This window comes from Anopheles arabiensis, chromosome 3 (assembly GCF_016920715.1).
Source record: "Anopheles arabiensis isolate DONGOLA chromosome 3, AaraD3, whole genome shotgun sequence".
Classification (NCBI taxonomy): Eukaryota; Metazoa; Arthropoda; class Insecta; order Diptera; family Culicidae; genus Anopheles; species Anopheles arabiensis.
The window spans coordinates 25,042,686-25,061,299 of record NC_053518.1 but is presented as its reverse complement, the minus strand read 5'-3'; the positions used below and the strand labels follow the sequence as shown (position 1 = coordinate 25,061,299).

At 47.7% G+C, this 18,614-nt stretch overlaps 2 protein-coding genes across 9 annotated transcripts in view; one reads left to right on the top strand and one right to left on the bottom strand.

Annotated features, from left to right (window-relative positions):
• LOC120902019 (LIM/homeobox protein Lhx3) overlaps positions 1-1,528 on the top strand; it is a 42,880-nt gene extending 41,352 nt beyond the window's left edge. For 6 of the 8 annotated variants that reach the window (XM_040310452.1, XM_040310453.1, XM_040310450.1 and 3 more), the window contains one exon: positions 42-1,528. In XM_040310452.1, coding sequence (XP_040166386.1) covers positions 42-346 — 305 coding nt within the window. In that variant the 3' untranslated portion in view covers positions 347-1,528. Of the gene's footprint in view, positions 1-20 lie in introns of all 8 variants that reach the window. The other 2 variants (XM_040310455.1, XM_040310457.1) reach the window with 2 other exon arrangements.
• Positions 1,394-16,449, bottom strand: LOC120902018 (protein phosphatase PHLPP-like protein). Its single transcript, XM_040310449.1, has 8 exons — positions 15,560-16,449; positions 14,168-14,459; positions 13,790-14,103; positions 9,821-10,122; positions 4,799-4,952; positions 4,563-4,718; positions 4,345-4,498; positions 1,394-4,264 (listed from the first exon to the last, which is right to left on the bottom strand). Exons 1-8 carry the CDS (start codon positions 16,139-16,141, stop codon positions 1,596-1,598), a joined length of 4,623 nt encoding a protein of 1,540 aa, XP_040166383.1. The 5' UTR covers positions 16,142-16,449; the 3' UTR covers positions 1,394-1,595.
• Positions 16,450-18,614: the final 2,165 nt, after the last annotated feature.

The window sequence follows — 18,614 nt, the reverse complement described above, 5'->3', positions numbered from 1 at the left end:
TTCTTCCTTCCACTAACTAGCCCCAACTCTCTCCTTTGCAGGTCAACCCCTAAGCTCGATGCACCCTGGTGCTCGCCGGCCTGGGCTGCACGGTAGCGCCGTGTCGGACCTCAGCAACGATTCTAGTCCCGCGCACGGCTATCCCGACTTCCCGCCCAGTCCCGACTCGTGGCTCGGTGACTGTCCGCCCCATCCCCAAACACAGCTTCCAGCGGCCGGTGGTGCGCCCAACGGTACACCCGGCCCAAACGGGCCCCTTCAATCGCAGCAGGTAGCACCACCGCCACCACTGCTGGGGCAGCAGCAGCCGGCACCGAATGGCACGTCCGCCCTGACGCACTACTGATGCAGGCGCAAGGGAGTACCGGCACGGTGTTACACCCAGCTGCGCACTAGTTTGCACTAGCGACGGGGCAAGGAGCCCCCCGACGTTTGTTTTGTGATTCCGTTTAGAGCCGTTAGTCGAAATGTGCCATAGATTTGCGGAAACCATTGTTTCGCGGTTATGTGTCACAACACTTTCTCTGTAAAAGCACCCACAGCCCACAAAACAATCAAACCACTATACTATAGCAGCGAGTAGATTGTCCAAGTCAGAAATCAAATGAGTGTAGAACTAGTCGTGAAGAATTCGGGAAGGGAGTGGAAGAGAGATCCAGAGCAGTAAGTAGCAGTAAGTCAAAACAAAACCCATAAATCACCCGGTGCTAGTCGTCTTGGACACCGATAGTTAGTGCATTGTAGTGCGTTCCGCGTGCAAGGCGGAGGCGTAGTGCGATAGTCCAATCCATACGTAAATGAAACCCCGATTGGTCCGGTTTGGTTTTCGGAAGCCGGAACAAAATGTGTTATGTGCACTCCACGTCCCCCTCTATCCCCACTAGTTGTTCCTTGGGGTTCCGTTTCGTTTCTGTAGCTGGTACGAAACGGCCATCTCGGCCGAGAGTCTTGTTGAAGCCAAAAACAAGAAGTTGAGACCAATCGAACGTCACTTTCGGTAGGATTAAAGGTTCAACAACAAGATCCAATGTACAGTGTGCCATCATCGTCGTGTGCAGCATTATTCGCAAGATGACCAACATTTTGTTGGAAAAAATGCAAGGATAGCAGTGGTAGTAGAAGTGAGCTGATGAGTAGATAAGAATAGTGTTTCCTTCACACAGCCACAAAACACAAGTCAATCAAAGGTGGAGAAAATGCAGGGAAAAACAAGGCAAATAGGAAGGACCAACTGAGTCCCGTACACCCCTTAACAGTAACCATTCGGAAACGAGAACTGACGTCCTGCGTATATATATACATACTATACATATATACATACATAGCTATATACAGCTCCTACTACAGCAGCAACTACAGCTACTAAACCAATCGGAGGCTGCACGCATGGCCCTCTGCTCGGTAATCCTAATGGAAAATGTGTACATATTTATTTAATTTATTGCCATAAACAAAACAAAAGGATCGATCGTGAACGAAAATACAGACACCGCAAACCCATAGGCCGGTTTTGCGGATTGACACCGTTTCCCGTTTGCGTTTGCGTTTTGCGCGACAACCCCTGGCAGCGTCCGAAAAGAACAGCGTCCACAGCTTTACAGTTCTGTCGTAGCCACTCCCCAGTACTGTCGCATCCGGCCACCGTCCGGGTCAATCGTGTCCAGCTCCAGTGTGCTGTCTCGCTCGAGCACGTTCCCGTTCGAACCGTATCGGTCCTGCACCGTTGCCCCGTCAAACTCCAGATTGTAGGGCATGAGTCGCTGCAACGACCCGAAGTAAGCTGCGTTTGGGCCTGTATTAATAGGGCGCGGTCGGGTAGCGGGTGTACTATACTGAATCGGTTTAAAGTAGCTTTGGGACGAGGCCGGATGGAAGGAACGGGTCGAGCCGAATTGCTTCGACAGGAACGGGGTCGCTCGGGCCGTTGTCATCATCGTGCCACTGTACCCGCTGGCCAGCGAAGAGTTAAGTCCACTGTCACTCTCCAGCTGTGCGAGCTGCGGGGAGCTTGTCGAGAGGTTCTTTAGCTGCAGCTTGGTAAGATTGCTCGCACCGGACGATCCAGAAGATCCGGAAGAGTTCGTGCCCGATTCGGAGGTTCCGTTTGTCGCCGTCACACCCGTCCGTTTGCCAACAAACCCGCGGGAGATGGTGTTAAGCTCCTTATCGAACAGTAGCTGTGTGTTCTGCTCCAGCATGTATTCCCAGCACTTGAACTGCTCCTCCGACATGGCCGAATCGGACTCGTCCATTCCTTCCCGTTCCTTTTCCTCCTCAATCTTCGCCCTTACAGCTCGTACCACCCCGCCCCGCAAGCTGCGCCGTTCGTTCGCCAAATAGGTAGCAGTAGGCCGTCGACTCACCACCGACGACACGTCGGACACCTTCGAGCGGGGCAGCCCATGCAGTGTGACCGTTTCACTGCCACTCGTCTGATCGCTCTGCCCGCTAGGCGACGATCGGTCGCTGCGCCCGGAAGGATGTCTCACGAACTGAACTGCGGCCGCCGAATGACAGCAACTATTATTCGTCTCGCAACAGCAGCCACACTTACAGAACCCCGATATTACACCCGTGCCACCCTGGATAAGGGTCGGCTTCTTGCGAATCGTCTGGCGCAGCTCACGCATCAGAAAGTCCACATCCGTGCCGAGATTGTTGAATCGTACGATCATCACACTTAGATTCTCCTCCGCTCCATAGCTCTGGGCAATGTCCTGAACCCGCTTCGCCGCCAGCAGTATGTTCTCCTCCTTCCGTATCTCTTCCGCCACCGTTTCCATTGTGATGACTTCCCACAGCTTCCGATTGCCCAGCACCAGATACTCGTCCGCATCGGTTAGCACAACCTCCTGCACCTCCGGATCAGGCACCGTCACCGGGAAGTTTGCACTCAGTCCCAGCTTCCGTGCCGAATTGCCCTTGTTCAGCAACACACAGCGGTTGTGCTTGATCAGGACAGCCGAGCTTTCTCCCACGGTTGCGACACGCAAGATAAACTTTCGTCCACTTGCTACCGTTTGCGGCAAGTAGCTCATCGCTTCGGTGGGCAGCCGGCTACGGGCAATGTGACAAAGTGTTACGTTTACGGCTTCCTGTTGTCCGCGCTGCTTCAGTTCGCGATGGGCGGAGAGCAGTGTGTACTTCATGTAATCGTTTGCCGTTTCCTTTACCGTGCGCTCTTCGAGCAGGATCTTGGGGATCGCCTTTACCAGCAGGTTCGGCACTCCATTGCCCGTTTCGCCATCAAACAGTCCGAACAGACCTTCGGAGTTGCAAAACGCCGGCAGACGGAGCTGTGCGATACAGAGCTTCGGCAGACAGCCGCTCGTTTCTGCGAAACCAACCTTCCAGCAGGGTTCGTAATCTTCGTGCTCTTGGTAGGGTAGTGGGGCCGTTGGGAGTGATGGACGATTCTTGCCCGACACGTCCACCAGTGCCATGGGTCGTTGGGTTCGGCATGCTTGAAGCTGCTGTGCATCGACTTGTAGCTGTCTGTTGCCGGAGAGGTCCAAGAATTGGAGGTTTCGCGGCACCAGTGCCGTAATGTTGACCTTATCCAGTTGATTGTGTGCCAGATCCAGCACGCGTAGCGTTATCGTACGCCCTAAACTCGGCACCGATTGCAGTTGGTTCGAGTGTACACGTAGTACACGCAAATTTGCCATGTTTGCCAGATTTTCCGGCAGATGGCGCAGCTTGTTACCCGAGATCACCAGCTCCTCCAGATCACCCCAGCAACTGATGCATGTTTCGGGCATGGTGGTGAGGAGATTGTAGCCGAGATGGAGCACCCGCAGACGGGGTAAACAGATCAGCGAATCCAACACCCGATCGGTGAGGGCGTTGTTGGTGGCGTACAGTCGCTCCAGGCTGCAGCTCGAGCCGAAAATGATTGGCAGGGTCATCAGCTTGTTGCTGGACACGTTCAGTATAGTGAGCCGTTCGCAGGCAATGAAAAAGTTCTCCGGCAGGTCCTCAATAAGGTTGCACTGCAGGTAGAGCTTCTGAAGAGGGAGTTTGCGCTTCACCATGGGCGGGAAGCTGGTTAGCCGGTTGTACGCAAGGTGCAGTGTTTGGATGGTGGCATGCTCGTTGTTCAGCAGATGTTCCGAGATCGTGTGGATCTGGTTGTTGTTTGCGTACAGTGTGCGCAGCTGATGGCAGCCGACGAGCCAGTCGGGCAGCTCCTGTAGACAGTTGAAGCTTAGGTCCATGTGCTTCAGGTTGGTCGGAGTTGCACGGACGGATATTTTTGTTAGATCTAAAGAGGGCGAAAAGAAGACAGAAGATCTTTTAGGAACATCGTCCTACAACCTGGAATATCGCAACTCATCGACTTACTGTTATTGCCCGCAATTAAGGAGTGAAGATTCCGTCCACTTAATGTCAGCTCACGCAAACTGTTTCTGCAGCACTGGATCGTCTCCAGCTTATCCAGTGCTGAAAGATCCATGACTTCGATTGAATTTTCACTCACATCTAGCTGTGTAAGAAGCTGCAATGGACATAAAATTCAGAAACATCAGACACTACCAAAAACACATCCAAACACAACTTACTCCATAATTCCCAAGAATGATACTGCCTTTCAGTTGATTTCCACGCAGATTCACCTTCGTCAGCGGTATGTCCGTCTTCTCCTCGCTCTTCTGGGGCGCATCCCGTTGCTGCGTTTGATGCTGTAGATGCCCATTGCGGAGTGAGTCGTTTCGTTGCTGGAATTTATAAGTAGACAATTCACAATTTTGTACGACAAAATGTCCAGAGTGAAGAAATTAAAGCTTCCGTAACGTACAAACAATGTCATCGAGCGCATATTGTTCACCATGAACGCTGGTAGCTGCTCCAGCTGGTTGTAGGCCGCATTCAAGATCCTTAAGCTCGCTAGTCCCTTCAGGCTGTCCGGTAGCTCGCGCAGCTCATTCCTTTCGATTGTGAACTCTTCCAAGCTGTGGACGAGATAAAAGCAATCAGATTAGCACTCGCAAATGTAGATCATTGTATTTCTTTGTTTTAAAATCCAAATCGTTTTGTATACGGGTCGACCAAACACGCAAGATCTTTCTATCGATCCAATGCAACTAAAACAGTAAAGATAGTCACCACAGTCACCACACAAAAACGTTTCGTTCGCGGTTCGCTGCACTTTGTCGTTATGTAAATGAGATAAGTAGCCATCAAGTGCACCAAAGCAAACGGTCATCACATTTCATGCCTCACTTACGATCAACCTTTTTCCCGTCCAGTTCTCGCTGTATGTATGGATTTCACTTTCATTTCAATCGTTTGGCGCTTTTGCCAACTCTGGCATGGATCAATCATTTGCGTGATCGCTTTATATCGGGTCATAACTTACACATACAGCTATATGCCCATGTTTTTTGGTGCGCTCGCGTAAATCATACCTCTCCCAAGTACAACGCGAAGATACGATACGATCGTCGCAGCATTCTTCGCAAAAAAAGTAAGTAGCTCCATCCCAACGTTTCACCCCGTGTTTTCACCCTGCTGCACAGATCGGTTTCAATCAATGCTGATGCGCTTCCGTGACCATAAACAATAGATCTCCCGGTCTCGCTTGCACCCTTCAACCGAACGCCCTCCGCGCATGGCAGAAGAAAAAAGTTCTTCTTTTAGTTTAGTCAACGGTACCGTCGGGGCTCAGGGAAAATTCCAGCCCACCTCGCTTTTCGATGCATCGAAAGACGTAAGCTGCCGTGGACCGGCGTGCGTGGGCCATGAGTTTTCGCGTGTCAGCTTCAGCATTTTTTTTGTGTTCGCTTATGTGATGCATTTTGTTTTACGGCGCTGTTTTTCATTTTGTCTATATTTCAGCCGTCGTACGCGCAGCACTGGTGGTGGTATTTGGTTTTCATGAACCATTCTCCTTTCGTTCGACTGTGCGTTTCTGCGTTACTCAACACCGTGTGCGGTCGTTAATTCGTAAATCCGGAGCAGTTCGATTTGTTCGTACAGAGCCCCAATGTGAGAGGGTTTTTTTGGTTTTGTTTCGCTTAACTACCCTTAAAGTGATAGTAGTAAATGAAGTAAGTGGACAAGCTAAAGCAGCAAGTTAAAACTACGCACCCACACAAGCATTTGCATTTACGTTCATTTCAGGTCAGAAGGTGTCGAAGGTACAACAAGTGGTACCAGTAAACCAAACGCTTTGAGGGTTTTGGATGCTAACCGCAAACGGAAAGAAAACAAAAGCGAACCGGAATATTCATGCGGTTCAAATAAGAAGTCACCGCAGTGTGACTAATGGATTCCGGCAACATAGTTAGGGGGGTGGAGTGAGGTCGTCTTCTCCCGGGTTTGCCCGTCTTTTAATCTTGCAGCGCGATCACTTGTAGTGACGCACGTTTGGATGTTCAGTTTTCTTTGTTGATGGTTTTCTTGTTTTTTTTTTTAATTTATAATCGTTTATAAATTCTTGGAAACATGTACGAATGCTTCTAAAACTATGGGTTTTTTATCTCAAAAAAAACTCGTAGAGACTGATAAATTCTTGAACAAATTAGTCTCTAAATTAGTTTAACGAGGTCTGCTTAAGCAAATGTTCCCTGATTAAGCAAATTTTCTTTGCCATTTCCATAATTCCATATTTTCACATTCGAAGTTCCATCGTCGTCACAATTTTTGTCATAACATTTCACCAAATTTCTGCCATAAACGTGTCCACTAACTGGCTTAGATGCACTACAGGCAGCACCAACCATCTCGCCTACTCTCTCGCGGAACGGAAAGTTGCAATTGGAAAGAAAGCGAAACACAACACTACGGAACGATCATTCGGGTGGCTGATCATATGCATTGATAAAGCTTTTTTATGTCCACTATCAGTGCGGTATTGGTCAGTTTTCCCTTTCTCATTTCAGCTTTTTTTCACCGTATGGCCTTCATCTCCTTCATCACACTAGCCTTATCGTTTGTAGATAGTTTTTTGTCTGAATGTGGGTGACGACAAGAAACGAAAAAAGCCGTAAAGCTCATATACGAAAGGTGAAGATGCCACCGAAAGTCTCGTCACGGTCAACGAACGGAGCAACGGAGTCACGTACAAATCAGTGAGATGGCCGAAAGAAAATTCCAATTCAGTAATGCAAAAATTAAACACAATAAAATGCACTTCTCACTCCATAATAGTAAACAGCTATCTGCACATTAGAACATGATCTTCACACACACAAAATCGATACACGATTCATTTGCAAGTTTTCTCGAAACAAACAAAACCACGCGCTCCACTTGTTCCTCGCTTCGCCGAGCATTGAAATCGTTTGAACCTTCTGCGTTGCACAATTGCACTCACAAACCACATCGAAGGTCCCAAGTGTAAAGGAGTCTTACTCCGATGGTCAATAAACCTATCAGCGTTTAAAAATCTTCACGCTGCCGAACGCCCGCGCGGGATGTTTCGAAATTCACACCTCGTTTTTTCGCTTCCCTGCACATTTCACTTCACAACCCCGACAGACATCACAGCACACACAGATTGCAACACGTTTGCTGCAGCTTGCTGCCGGACAGCATCCTTTCCAAAATGGTTGCTAGAAAACTACGGGGCCCATCCATAACAACCTGCAAACTGGCTTACTTTGATCACACTCACTTGCGGATACAGCAATAGAAGCTACTTTGAAGATAACTTTCGAGAACACTCCCTGCTTGTTGCACTCTAATTCACGTTCTAGAATACAATTCTTTGTATGATTTTTCCGCTTCACAAACAATAAAATAGCCACATTATTTCACTACCACTACAGCTTTAACAAACATCACAAAAGCGCAAAAATGCCTCCATCGTGGAGTTGGCTTCGTGTACTACTGAACACACAACACATATCGTAGCACGCGCGCTGGCCATACCAAGGAAGGCACGCCACACTCACGGCTGTCTTCACGACTCACTTCACCCGGGTTTGGGGTCTGGTTCGGAAAGGAAAACGCTGCTACCACCGGCGAGGCTACTTCTTCGGCCGCTTCGCCGAGTCAGTGCTGTATTGGGCTCTCTTTCTCTCTCTAGTAGCCGACGTTGGGTGAAACCTCCACCAGCCATGGGCTGCTTTTCAAGCTTGACCTACGAAGAGACCCGTGCCCGTTGTTGTTCGAGATGCTCCACACACGCACACATACACACACACAAAAAGTGGGATATGACTTTACGAGGCACTAAATAGGGTGTGTGTGTGTCTTGGCTTTTTTATAGTGACTAATTTTAAGTATCTGCATGAGTGCGCAACCACCGGAAGTCTGCCCATTCGGCACAGCCAGCTCAGAACACAGAACCTTGCGAAGAAATCGATGTCACATGTCGAACGGACCAGAAAAGGTAGAAGGATTGGGGGCTATGCTTTTTTCATACACCTACTTGTTGCCTTTGTTTTGACTGTGTTTGCCGTCGCTAAGAACGACGCCATCATATGTGCCACGTATAGGTCACCGTGGTAAAGCGAAGCGAGCGATTCTTCATGCAGAACCGGCGGCAGTATGCTTCGCGCATGCATGCGTAATTAATTCATTTGCGTTTCTTTCAAGCGGTACCCAGATTGTACCCTTGGAATTGACACTTGACTTAGTGCTTGGCTTTCGCTTGCTGGGGCTAAGTCAACGGAGGTAGATTTCTGGTGGTTGAGCCATCTTTTTGTCCTGCAGCCCACAACGCACAAGACACAAAGCAAACGTGGAAGATGCGTATCAGGACCGAAGTAAGTGCTGTAAAGGTAGCGTTACTCTCCTTGAACCTCGTGCCCGGTGCGCCCTGTCGCTCATTAGTGTGACGATATGGAAATTCAACTCATCCGGCTGCAGATGAGAGGGTTGCCGTCTCATTATGATACATCCTAACGCAACGCGGCCCATATTTACCGGCTTGAACCATGACTGCGCCACCGTAGGCTGTGTGATGATTTTCGTACGCGCAACAGCACTTAGATCATCTTTGATTTGATAGACATTTCCGGTAAAGTAACTTTTCGGTGCACTTTGGAGCGGAAAGAAACAAAACATCAAAATGGAAGAGGCAAGGGATTTAAATACTCCGTCGATGAGGTATGATGTTTGCGACACACGTTTTTGCTCTTTTGTAACAAGTACAAGTGCGAAAAGAGAAACCAATTATTTTAAAAGCTGAGATGGAGTTTGGAATGAAACAATAGCCTTTACTTTGAAATAAAATAATACAATCAATTTTAAACAAGTTCACAAGTTAACGCTAAACAATTATTAAATGTCGATGATTTACGTCGTCGATGATAACAACAAAAACAGAGGAGATTAAGAATTTTACTCCTTTTTTTTTAAATAAATTGAATCCTTTATGAAAAATGAAATGAATCTTCTTTAAAATGAATCATTTTGAATTTACAAATTACTTAACAAAGAATAAATGAAACATTTCAGCAATACGGCCTTTTTGGATCGTTCCTTCTGAATTAGAAAAAAATAAACAAAACATGCAAAACAAACCAGTTGTATGATTCAAACAAAAGATTAGAAAAACCCAACCGACCGAAGTCTTTAAAACATCGCACGACCCACAGTGCGCCTGTTTTCCCACTATGAATGCGCATCACATTGCATACCTTGCGGCGCACACACAAAAACATCGCAGCACATCGAAACGATAAGTTTTGAATGGCAGTTTACGGTTGAAGCTGTTTCTGTTTTTTCTCTCTTTGTTTGAAATGTCTTTTCTTTTCAATTTCTTACTATAATACTTATCGAATTTTCACCGAGATGAAACAAAATTCTGGATTTCTTTAAATGGGAAAATCATACTAAACATTGCTCCCTCCCCGGTAAAACCACTCACCTCTTCAGTGCACTGATACTATCCGGCAGCTTGCGTATTTCATTCTCACTCAGATCGAGCAGCCGCAGGTTACGCAGCTGGTATAGGCTGTCTGGGAACTCTTTCAGCGCGTTGCCGTTCAAACGCAACACCTTCAGGTACGTGAACTGACCGAGCGCTCGCAGTGCAATCTCCTGCAGCTTGTTGCGCCCGGCCAGTAGCTCCTCGACGGAGGTCGGTGCCTGTAGAAACACGTCCGGGATCTGCTGGAGACCCGAGTCGTCCAGATCCAGTCGTTGGTTGGTGCTACGATCCGGTTCGTCCTGTAAGATGGTGATTGTTGTATTAACACACTTGAAAGAACACTTGCGAACACAATTTGAAGTAATATATCTTTAGGTAACTACATCTTTACCACACACACACACACTCTCTCTCTTTCTCCGCTCTAACACCCAATAGATTTTTCATGCACAAACTCACTTCTTCACCACCACCATCCGGGATGCGATCGAGCTTATCAAACTCCATTTCCAACGAATCCAGCTCGATCGTTTCCATGTCGGAAAAGGTGACACGGCTCTTGTTCGACTTTAAGCTGGACGTCCCATCGCCCATCGTCTTGATAATACACTTGCTCAGCACCATAGTACTACATCAGCACTCGATCAATCACTCAAGAGCACTCCTTCAAACTCCTTCAAAGCAACAAACGACACTGTGCAACGTCTGAACGTCTTACTCTACCTAACGCCCGTTCGCAACTGGACTAGAACACCGACCTCGCTCTGTGACAAGAAAGAGTTCAGGAACGGAACGGCGTACGCCCGGGACGGGACATTGGCGCTACGCTTCGCGCGCAACTGGGTGGTGCACTACAAGCGAGCACTTATGTGTACGGTACACGTGATTACATAAAATTATTTGATCTAGAGTAGCTCTGCGACTGTTTTCCTACCTAACGATTGGTGACTGACTGGTGGTGGAGGCGGGTTACTTCCGAGCCGGAGACTTAAAGTCTACGCGAGCGCTTCCGCGTCTACCGTCAGTTGTATCATATCGCACGTGCCAACACAATCGAGTAAGTGTGCGGTCGCTACGGCTTTGTCATCTCCCTCGCACAGTGAGGGGGGTAATGGTTTGTTGGCTTTCTTTCTTCGTTGTATGTTTGCCAGTGGATAGAGGCAAGCAGAGATGGAGAAGTTAAGGAAGTTTAGTTGATCGAGACAATGAAGATCGCCTTTTCTGAGCAGTTTCTGAGCTAATTCGATGATTTAGTTAAAGATGTGGTTGGACCATAGTAAGGGTAATTTGATTACTAAATAGAGTAAAGTTCAGGCCCAATTTGCAGTAAAATAAGTGGATCGTACGATGCACAATAAACCAATAACCCTATCCAGGTCAGATGTGTAAGTCTACTTATACAATTACCCAATGTAATAACGCCACAAATTTCCCAATTTCAGTGTACGCTTCTTCTCCAAATGAGCCCTCAACATGTCAACATACTCATATGCGGCCATTGATGTTACCACATCGCTCACTAATTAGTGCAGCATGCATGCGCACCTTAGACGGCCACGGGTCTTTGCACAGCGGCGTCACCGAGGCCGAACCGCCCGCAAAGCCAAAGGATCCGCATACCCACCATATTATTCCCAATTCCGCTCATGCCAAATCTGACTCTAGCCAACCAAGTGAGTCGGAATGTTGTCTTAGCAGAGCTTTATTGAATGTATTAATGTTGTTCAAGCTTAAGGTTAATTTAAATTGTTGACAACACGTATTAATTGTTTGAGCAAACTGCTTACGCAATGCCATGTTCCGTGGTTCGTTAACATTATTAACCACCATTAGACTGCATGTGTAAAAAATCACCATTGCAAATTTTGCGAGATCAAAACCATTGTACGACAGCGGAAAGACAACACATCACGTACAACAATTTCCCGATTTGTCAACCGATTCCGAAAGCGCAAAGGCTACCGCCACCACACACTGTGACAAGTGGATTTTTCCTAACCACGAGCACGACCACGATTGCGCAGAAGATGCTCACCAAACCAAACGCAAGCAAGCCAACTTATTGCCAAGTTATTTAATTTACAACCACCCACCGCCTCCAGCGGGTGGAACAGTTTCGGAACGCCGTTCGGCGTTCGGTGGACGCAACGCCGATGCCACAAAACAAACCTCTCCAAACGGATGAAGGACGGACCGTGTGCGCAGTATCATGCGCTTCACATCTTATGACACAATCAACCGCACGGCATCGGACCTCTGCAGCAAGGGAGGAGGACGGGTCCCGGGCTGGTCGTCACGCATCGGGAGGTACCAATTTTCTTTGCCTCACCGAAAAGCCGACCTGAGCGACAGGCGGGAGAGTGAAAGAGAAATGCCTAGACTTGAGTGGAGTTTGGCTCAATTTCCATTTCCGCTACGGATCGGCCTGTTAGCTTAGTTATTCCTAGGTGCATTTTTCTTTTAAATCCAGTTAGCGAAATGTGAATCCATTTGCTTGTGGTCAGTTTTTACTTTCATTGTGTCCGGGTTTGACAGGTGGAAAATTGCTGCTTCTTAATTATAAGATGTGTGTGCGCGCGCACACACAGGTGGACGACGATCGTCTCCAAAAGCAAGCATGAAAACTGATCACCAGCTTACGATCATCATCATTGGAGGAGGGAAGACTCACATATAAACAACAAACCAACATAAAAAAAACGCAAACGTTCCGGTTCAGGATCAACTGGAGCTTAAATGGTTGAACCCCACGGGGTTGGAAGGGCTACCAAGCGTATCTAACGCTATTTCACTGCTACTGCTGCGTTTTAGAGTACCTTTTACGTTGTTCAAATCTTGGGATGTACCGGTAGTGATTCAAAGGAAGTAAAAAAAAACAAGGGGCCCTTTTTCTTTGTCTGTACCTTTCCTCTTTTTATAAAAACGAGGGAAAAGAGAAAGAAAATGCACTAAAGATCAGGCCTTGGTGAGCTATATGCTTAACATTCCAATTTGTGCGAAAACCGTTTGTGTTCTGGATGTGCAGGTTGTGAGGTTTCAATTAAAAATTAGCCGTCTAAGACGAACAACGTTAGCCTAATTTAGCTAATTAGCTAATTAAATTCCAGGGGTATTGTTGTTTGGAGTTGCTTTAGTGCAAATAGTAATAAAATATGCAGATGAGTCTAAATGAATAAGTTGTGGAAAATTGGATTAATGCTTTGAATTCAACCACTGTATAATGATCAACGATCATAATAACAACTTGTTGGGGTTCAAACTATATTGAAAACATGATCGTAAAGCGATCAGACATACCTACGAACATGTAAACCTATGTTTGATAAATCTTACATCTACTATTATCATTCCCCATACATTTCCTATTCTTGATTTCTTTGAAGAAAACATCACAAAAAAGACCTCTTTTGCCGCTTGCTTACCCAAAGAAGTGTGGCCTGATCTGCAATAGAATGCAAACCAATTTTTCTTATAGATTTTTTGCAATCCATTTACCAATCCATGCTTTACTCAATGGCAAAAGTAAACGCAAACCTGTGCCATGGTTAAACGAAGCTTCTGCGATGCATTCGACCGAAGAAGAGAGATAGAAATCGCTTCGTAAAACACACGAAACCCGTTCTCTTCGCTCCCTTCCCCATGAGGCGTTCTTGGGCGAAGCGAAACATTGGTTGCGCCGTGTATTTATAATGTTTCCACAAGCCAAGAACGCCAACCGGAAAACCATCGATCCGAAACGCACGGAATGGTACGACCTTCCCATTCTCGCCCGCACTTGACTTGCAGCACCAACTGGCAAGCGTTCGTTTGTGTGTGCGGCGCATTGAGAGCTGAATGGAGCCAGAAAGAAAGCGCTCGGCCAGAATTCCAACACACCAAGAGGCCCCTTGTGAAGATGTGGAGTGTGTGTGAGGAGGGAACAACTTTGCGGCCCTTTCTTTTCGAGCCCTCGAGCCGGGAACTTACCACCGTCAGCCAGACGCTCCACTGGTCACGCTCCCAAGACTCGCGGAAGCCGAGGAACAGTACGGCGTCACGATCGGCCGACGCCAGACTAGATCCGCCCGTCATCGTCGATCCAGGATACACACCGACCGTACCGGAACAATCGATAAACTCAACGCTCGCGATCGATGACTCCCGATCGAGACTGTCCCGTGCACTGGACGTGCTGCCACACTTCGGTACGATCTTGATTACGAGCCGATTGTCACAGGGCGCATGCTCGAATACGTTCGCCCCAGCCAGTTCGTACACTTCCGGTGGGAAGGCGGCACTACCTGTAAAAATCAATGTTTAATGTCATCTAACTCTTAAGAAAAAGGCCTCCCCAGTACCACTCACCAGCATACAGGATCAGCTTGCTACCAACGATCGCCAGATGACGGCGACGCCACTGGGGAAACATTAAACCTTTCAGTACCTCAACCGAGCCGGAACGCAGCACACCCTTGCACATCGGTATCTCGGCCGGGCCGATATGGAACCGGATCAGGTACTTTAGCTCCGGATCGATACCGAGCCGGGCCCGGCGCGATTCGTCGAAGTAACCGAGCGACTTCAAGAATTCCTCCTGCACCAGCAGTGGATACTCGTTTTCCTCCAACCGTCGCGTACGTCCGCCACCGATCTGGACCTGTGGAGAAAGAAAGTGTAAACGCACGTCACAAGGGTGGAGAAGATTATGCGGTACGGTGCGCCGCCAGTTTGTAGCCGTGTGTGTGGAGAAAGGGCACGAGATTGACAGCGGATGCAATGGGCGCGATGCGTTGGATGGTGCAGCGCAGAAGGAAATAGATGGCATAAAAACAAGAGCGCTAGTTTCACTTTTACTTCGTGCAAAAACAAGCGTCAGTCATGGGTGAGCTTTGACTTCGTTAGCGAAGTACGGATGAGTTCCTCGCTGTTCGATCACACCCAGTAGATCGTTGTCTGGATGGTATTGTACTGTCAAACGATTGTACATGCTTAGCACTTTTGAAGCTCTCCGTATCGTTCATTTCAATCGCTTGCAAACAGGTGTTACAGCTTTTACTTCCTTCCAGATATGCTCCAATATCGTCTGTTCGCCAGGCTTGCATTACCGCACTCGAAAAACCAACATTTAATTAATTGGAGGAACGTTTCATAACCGGACTCGCATTCGTTTTTCGCAAATCATCATGTTTACGCCATCAAAATGCCGTCAAATTGCGATTGAAGTTCCTACGCGGAGTACTAAACGATCAATCTTGCTTAATTATACAACTTTACCTTGGTGCTTCACTATAATTAGCTGCCCATTTTAACAACTTCTAGCAAGATTTGTCCCAGACATTCAGTCCCCCGGCCATAATGCCGGATGTCTTCACTTTGCACCGTGGTTCCCACGATACCATCGTGTACTTCTGACAGATGATCATGACGACGATCATGACCTCGCGATAAGTTCTAAATCACACGTTAGCGACACGCTTGTCAGTTTAGTAGTAGGTGCATTAAGTAACTCTGGAGGACACTGTTTTTGTCTGGAGTGAACGAAGATGACATCTTGTTCAAAACAGATAAACAACTGTTTTCAACAGATTTTCTATGGAACCTCATTTGCTATTCGATTCGACATGAGATCCCAACCACAAATTAGCTAACAAACCAGTCCAGACGGAACGATTCCGTACCACCTGTTCCCGTATCTGCTGCATTAAGCGACGGTCACTCCACTTTCTCTCTCCCGCACACGAGACAACAACTACTTACCCACAGTGTGTAGTCCCCCGGCAGGTTCATATCTTTCACCACGTCCAGTGTCGTGGCGGTCGTGACGACGTGTATCATCCGGCTGCGATCCTCCGCACTGATTTCGCTCCGATCCGGTCCACAGTACACGCGCAGCCAGCCGCTCGTATTCCATAGCAGCGACATCTTCGACAGCATCAGATTGACCGGTTTGCCGATAATCACACCCGCCGACGATGACCCGGAACAGGACCCTTCAACCCGCTCGCTCACCGTACGCACCCCACCCGGTTCGGTAAATCGGTACGCACTTTTCCCACCCTCACCATCGCCGGTAGCATCGGGCCACTTGGAACTCGGCACATCGCCCTCACCACCATACTCTAGCACCTTTTGCACACGATTATTGTTACCATCACTTTGGGCCGGTTGGAAGGATTCGTAGTTGATGTCGGCACTGATTACGGACAGCTTGCCAACGCTCGGGAACTTTGACACGGAACCGCGCGGTGTGCGTGGTTTGTAGGTGCGCAGTATTGTACCCATCCCCTGACCCGCACTGCTTGCTAACCCCCCCAGAGGGGTACTCGTACTGACCACCATTATTGCTGGCGTTAGAACCTTTCGTCTTCACACTAGAACACTTCGTAACTTAACATAGAAAGCGGAACATCACATCAGTAGGCTTTGGAAGTTTGGAGCTGCATCACCCACTGCATGTGACACTTTTTTTTCTCTCCCGGACAACGATCCTAGCACGCCACAACAAATCACACACGCACTGGTCACTCACAATTAAAAAGGGGATTTGGACAAAAAAAACGACACACTCACGCGTGGAAAATGCTCAACACAACAAAAACTGAGTCCGAACCGAACGCTCGGACCAACGGACGGCGAATGGAGCCACCCCGGTGACTTCGATGGAACCTCAGCCACAACAGAAAATCGCCCCCCAAAACAGAGAGAAAAAGAGAGAGAGAGAGGCAGAGAGTAGTACCTCGTGGTATTTCCACCACCAGTAGCGCCATCCATTCGCATGAAAAACACCCCGCGCGCAAAGTGAATATAGGTGTTTGGTTGAGCGTGGATAAAACATAGGGAGACGAGAGGGGGGGGGGGAGAAATAAAGTGATAAGTAAGAAAGGGAGAGAACCACGCGTGAAGCATAAATTCAAGCAACACAACACAGCGACAACAAAAACACCCCTAACGCTCCGACACGCTTCACCTACGCAGCACTGGACCTTTCGGACCTGCGTCCACGCGAGGGGTTGCGTGCGATGACTACGTGCGATGGTACTAGTGTCCAGTGTATACGGTCCAGGGTGGTTCTGTCGCTGGGAAGCTTTAAAACAACGGACGAAGGGGATGAGAGGCCCATTGGGTGGTGAATCCAATGAGATAGCAGCGCGAGGTAATAAAACGCTCTCCCAGAGTAGTTAGCGCGCAGCATAAGCGCGCGGCATATAAAGTGATGCGTCAACCGGGGTTGAGAGGGTTGATGATGACGGTGCCGAGGGTCAACACGCGGGAAAGCGTCCGGCAAGGGCACTACTGTGCTGGCGGTGCGACCTGGGGTTCGAGGTAAAATTCTTCCCAAAAAGGGGGCCGCAAAACAAAACCGCAACAAAAACACAGACCGCGGGAGGAAATTTTGTGCCAAAAACCGCAACTAAACACAGAGGAGGAAGAGGAAATGGTGGTTTAAACGCGCAGCAAGTTGGGACTGTTAAAGAGCTGTTGAATGTTCTGCCCGGGTAGGTCAGGGTTCTTTCTTCTTCTGCATTGCTGTACTGGTAGCAGGTGGGTTAAGAAGTTAAACTGTTGTGTCATTTCTGGAACAAGTGAACTTTTAACATGCATCATCACTTGTTTCGTGGTAATTTTGGTTGGCTTTCTGAATTACTAGAACACGGCCATCTCGTTTTAATTATTGCCATCATTATCATTCTATTTAGCTGTAGATTAAATACATGCATTTGATAACTACACAAAATGTTGTTCGGCCCAAAAAACGATTAAGATTTCAACCAAAAATTAAATATAAATTACAAATTAGCTTGAAAAGCTTAATCAAAATTAAGCAAAAGAATAACGCACTGATTTAGCTAGAATCATTATTCGAAGAACAGCTTCGATTATAAAACATTCCTCATGATCAATTATTCGCCCAACAATGTAAATGCCGCACTAGGAAATTCCAATTGCTGAGAATACATGAACAAGAACAACTGCACACGGAACGATCAATTTACGAATGCTTAATTCAACGCCTGTTTTTTTTTATTCATACCAACCTCCATCCAGCCCGGTCAATATACTGCTTTGAATAAAATATGTAAATTGAAAATGCCTTTTCAAACGTTTTCTTTCTTTCAATTTCTCCCCTTCTCCCGAGTGCGCTAAACGTGACAAGAATTGAGCAATGGATTGACAAGTTAGATTCATTCACAAGTTCATCTTCGCCAGTCGGGTTTGGTTCTTCTTCTCCAAAGGCTCCCCCCCCCCCACACACACACACACACATAAACTATCTTTACGAGGCTTTCCTATCATTCGCAAAGTGTTTTTAGTGCTTTGGAAATGGGCACAAACATTGACAAACTTAACAAGCTATAAAGCAAAAAACACACACACAAACACGCAGAAAGAGAAGATAAAACTCCTTTCCGAAACTTCACTAACGACCTCGGGCCTTTCCCAAGCGCTCCAACTGATCGCCACCTGCTGGCCGACTGCTTCACTTTGCATGAAACACCCGCCAACCCAGCCCAGCCCGGCGCGCGTAATGAATTCTGATTATGTTTTGTGCGTTCTTAAATTACTCGCCTACTTCGTACGTAAGAATGGTGAGAAAACCACGATCTTGTCTCGGTTCCTCACCCCGTTGTCCTCCCTCGCTTCCCGTTTCTGTGTTTTGCATGAGCGATTTTCGTCGACCACCGGTCGCCCCTCCATCCCCGGTTTACTATCGGTTGGCTGATAGCTTTTCCTGCAGCGTGCCGGCAACAAAGAGGTCATCCCTTGCCTTGCAATTCGTGAACTTCACTACACCGGGGGGAAAGATGACACA

What these genes read in the sequence shown, in the direction of transcription:
- LOC120902018 (XM_040310449.1), bottom strand. Translation starts at nt 16,141, where the DNA reads ATGGTGGTCAGTACGAGTACCCCTCTGGGGGGGTTAGCAAGCAGTGCG. An exon ending in CAAGCTGATCCTGTATGCTG is followed by an intron (nt 14,104 to 14,167) that starts GTGAGTGGTACT and finishes TGATTTTTACAG; the next exon opens with GTAGTGCCGCCTTCCCACCG. An exon ending in TGCGCTCGATGACATTGTTT is followed by an intron (nt 4,719 to 4,798) that starts GTACGTTACGGA and finishes TATAAATTCCAG; the next exon opens with CAACGAAACGACTCACTCCG.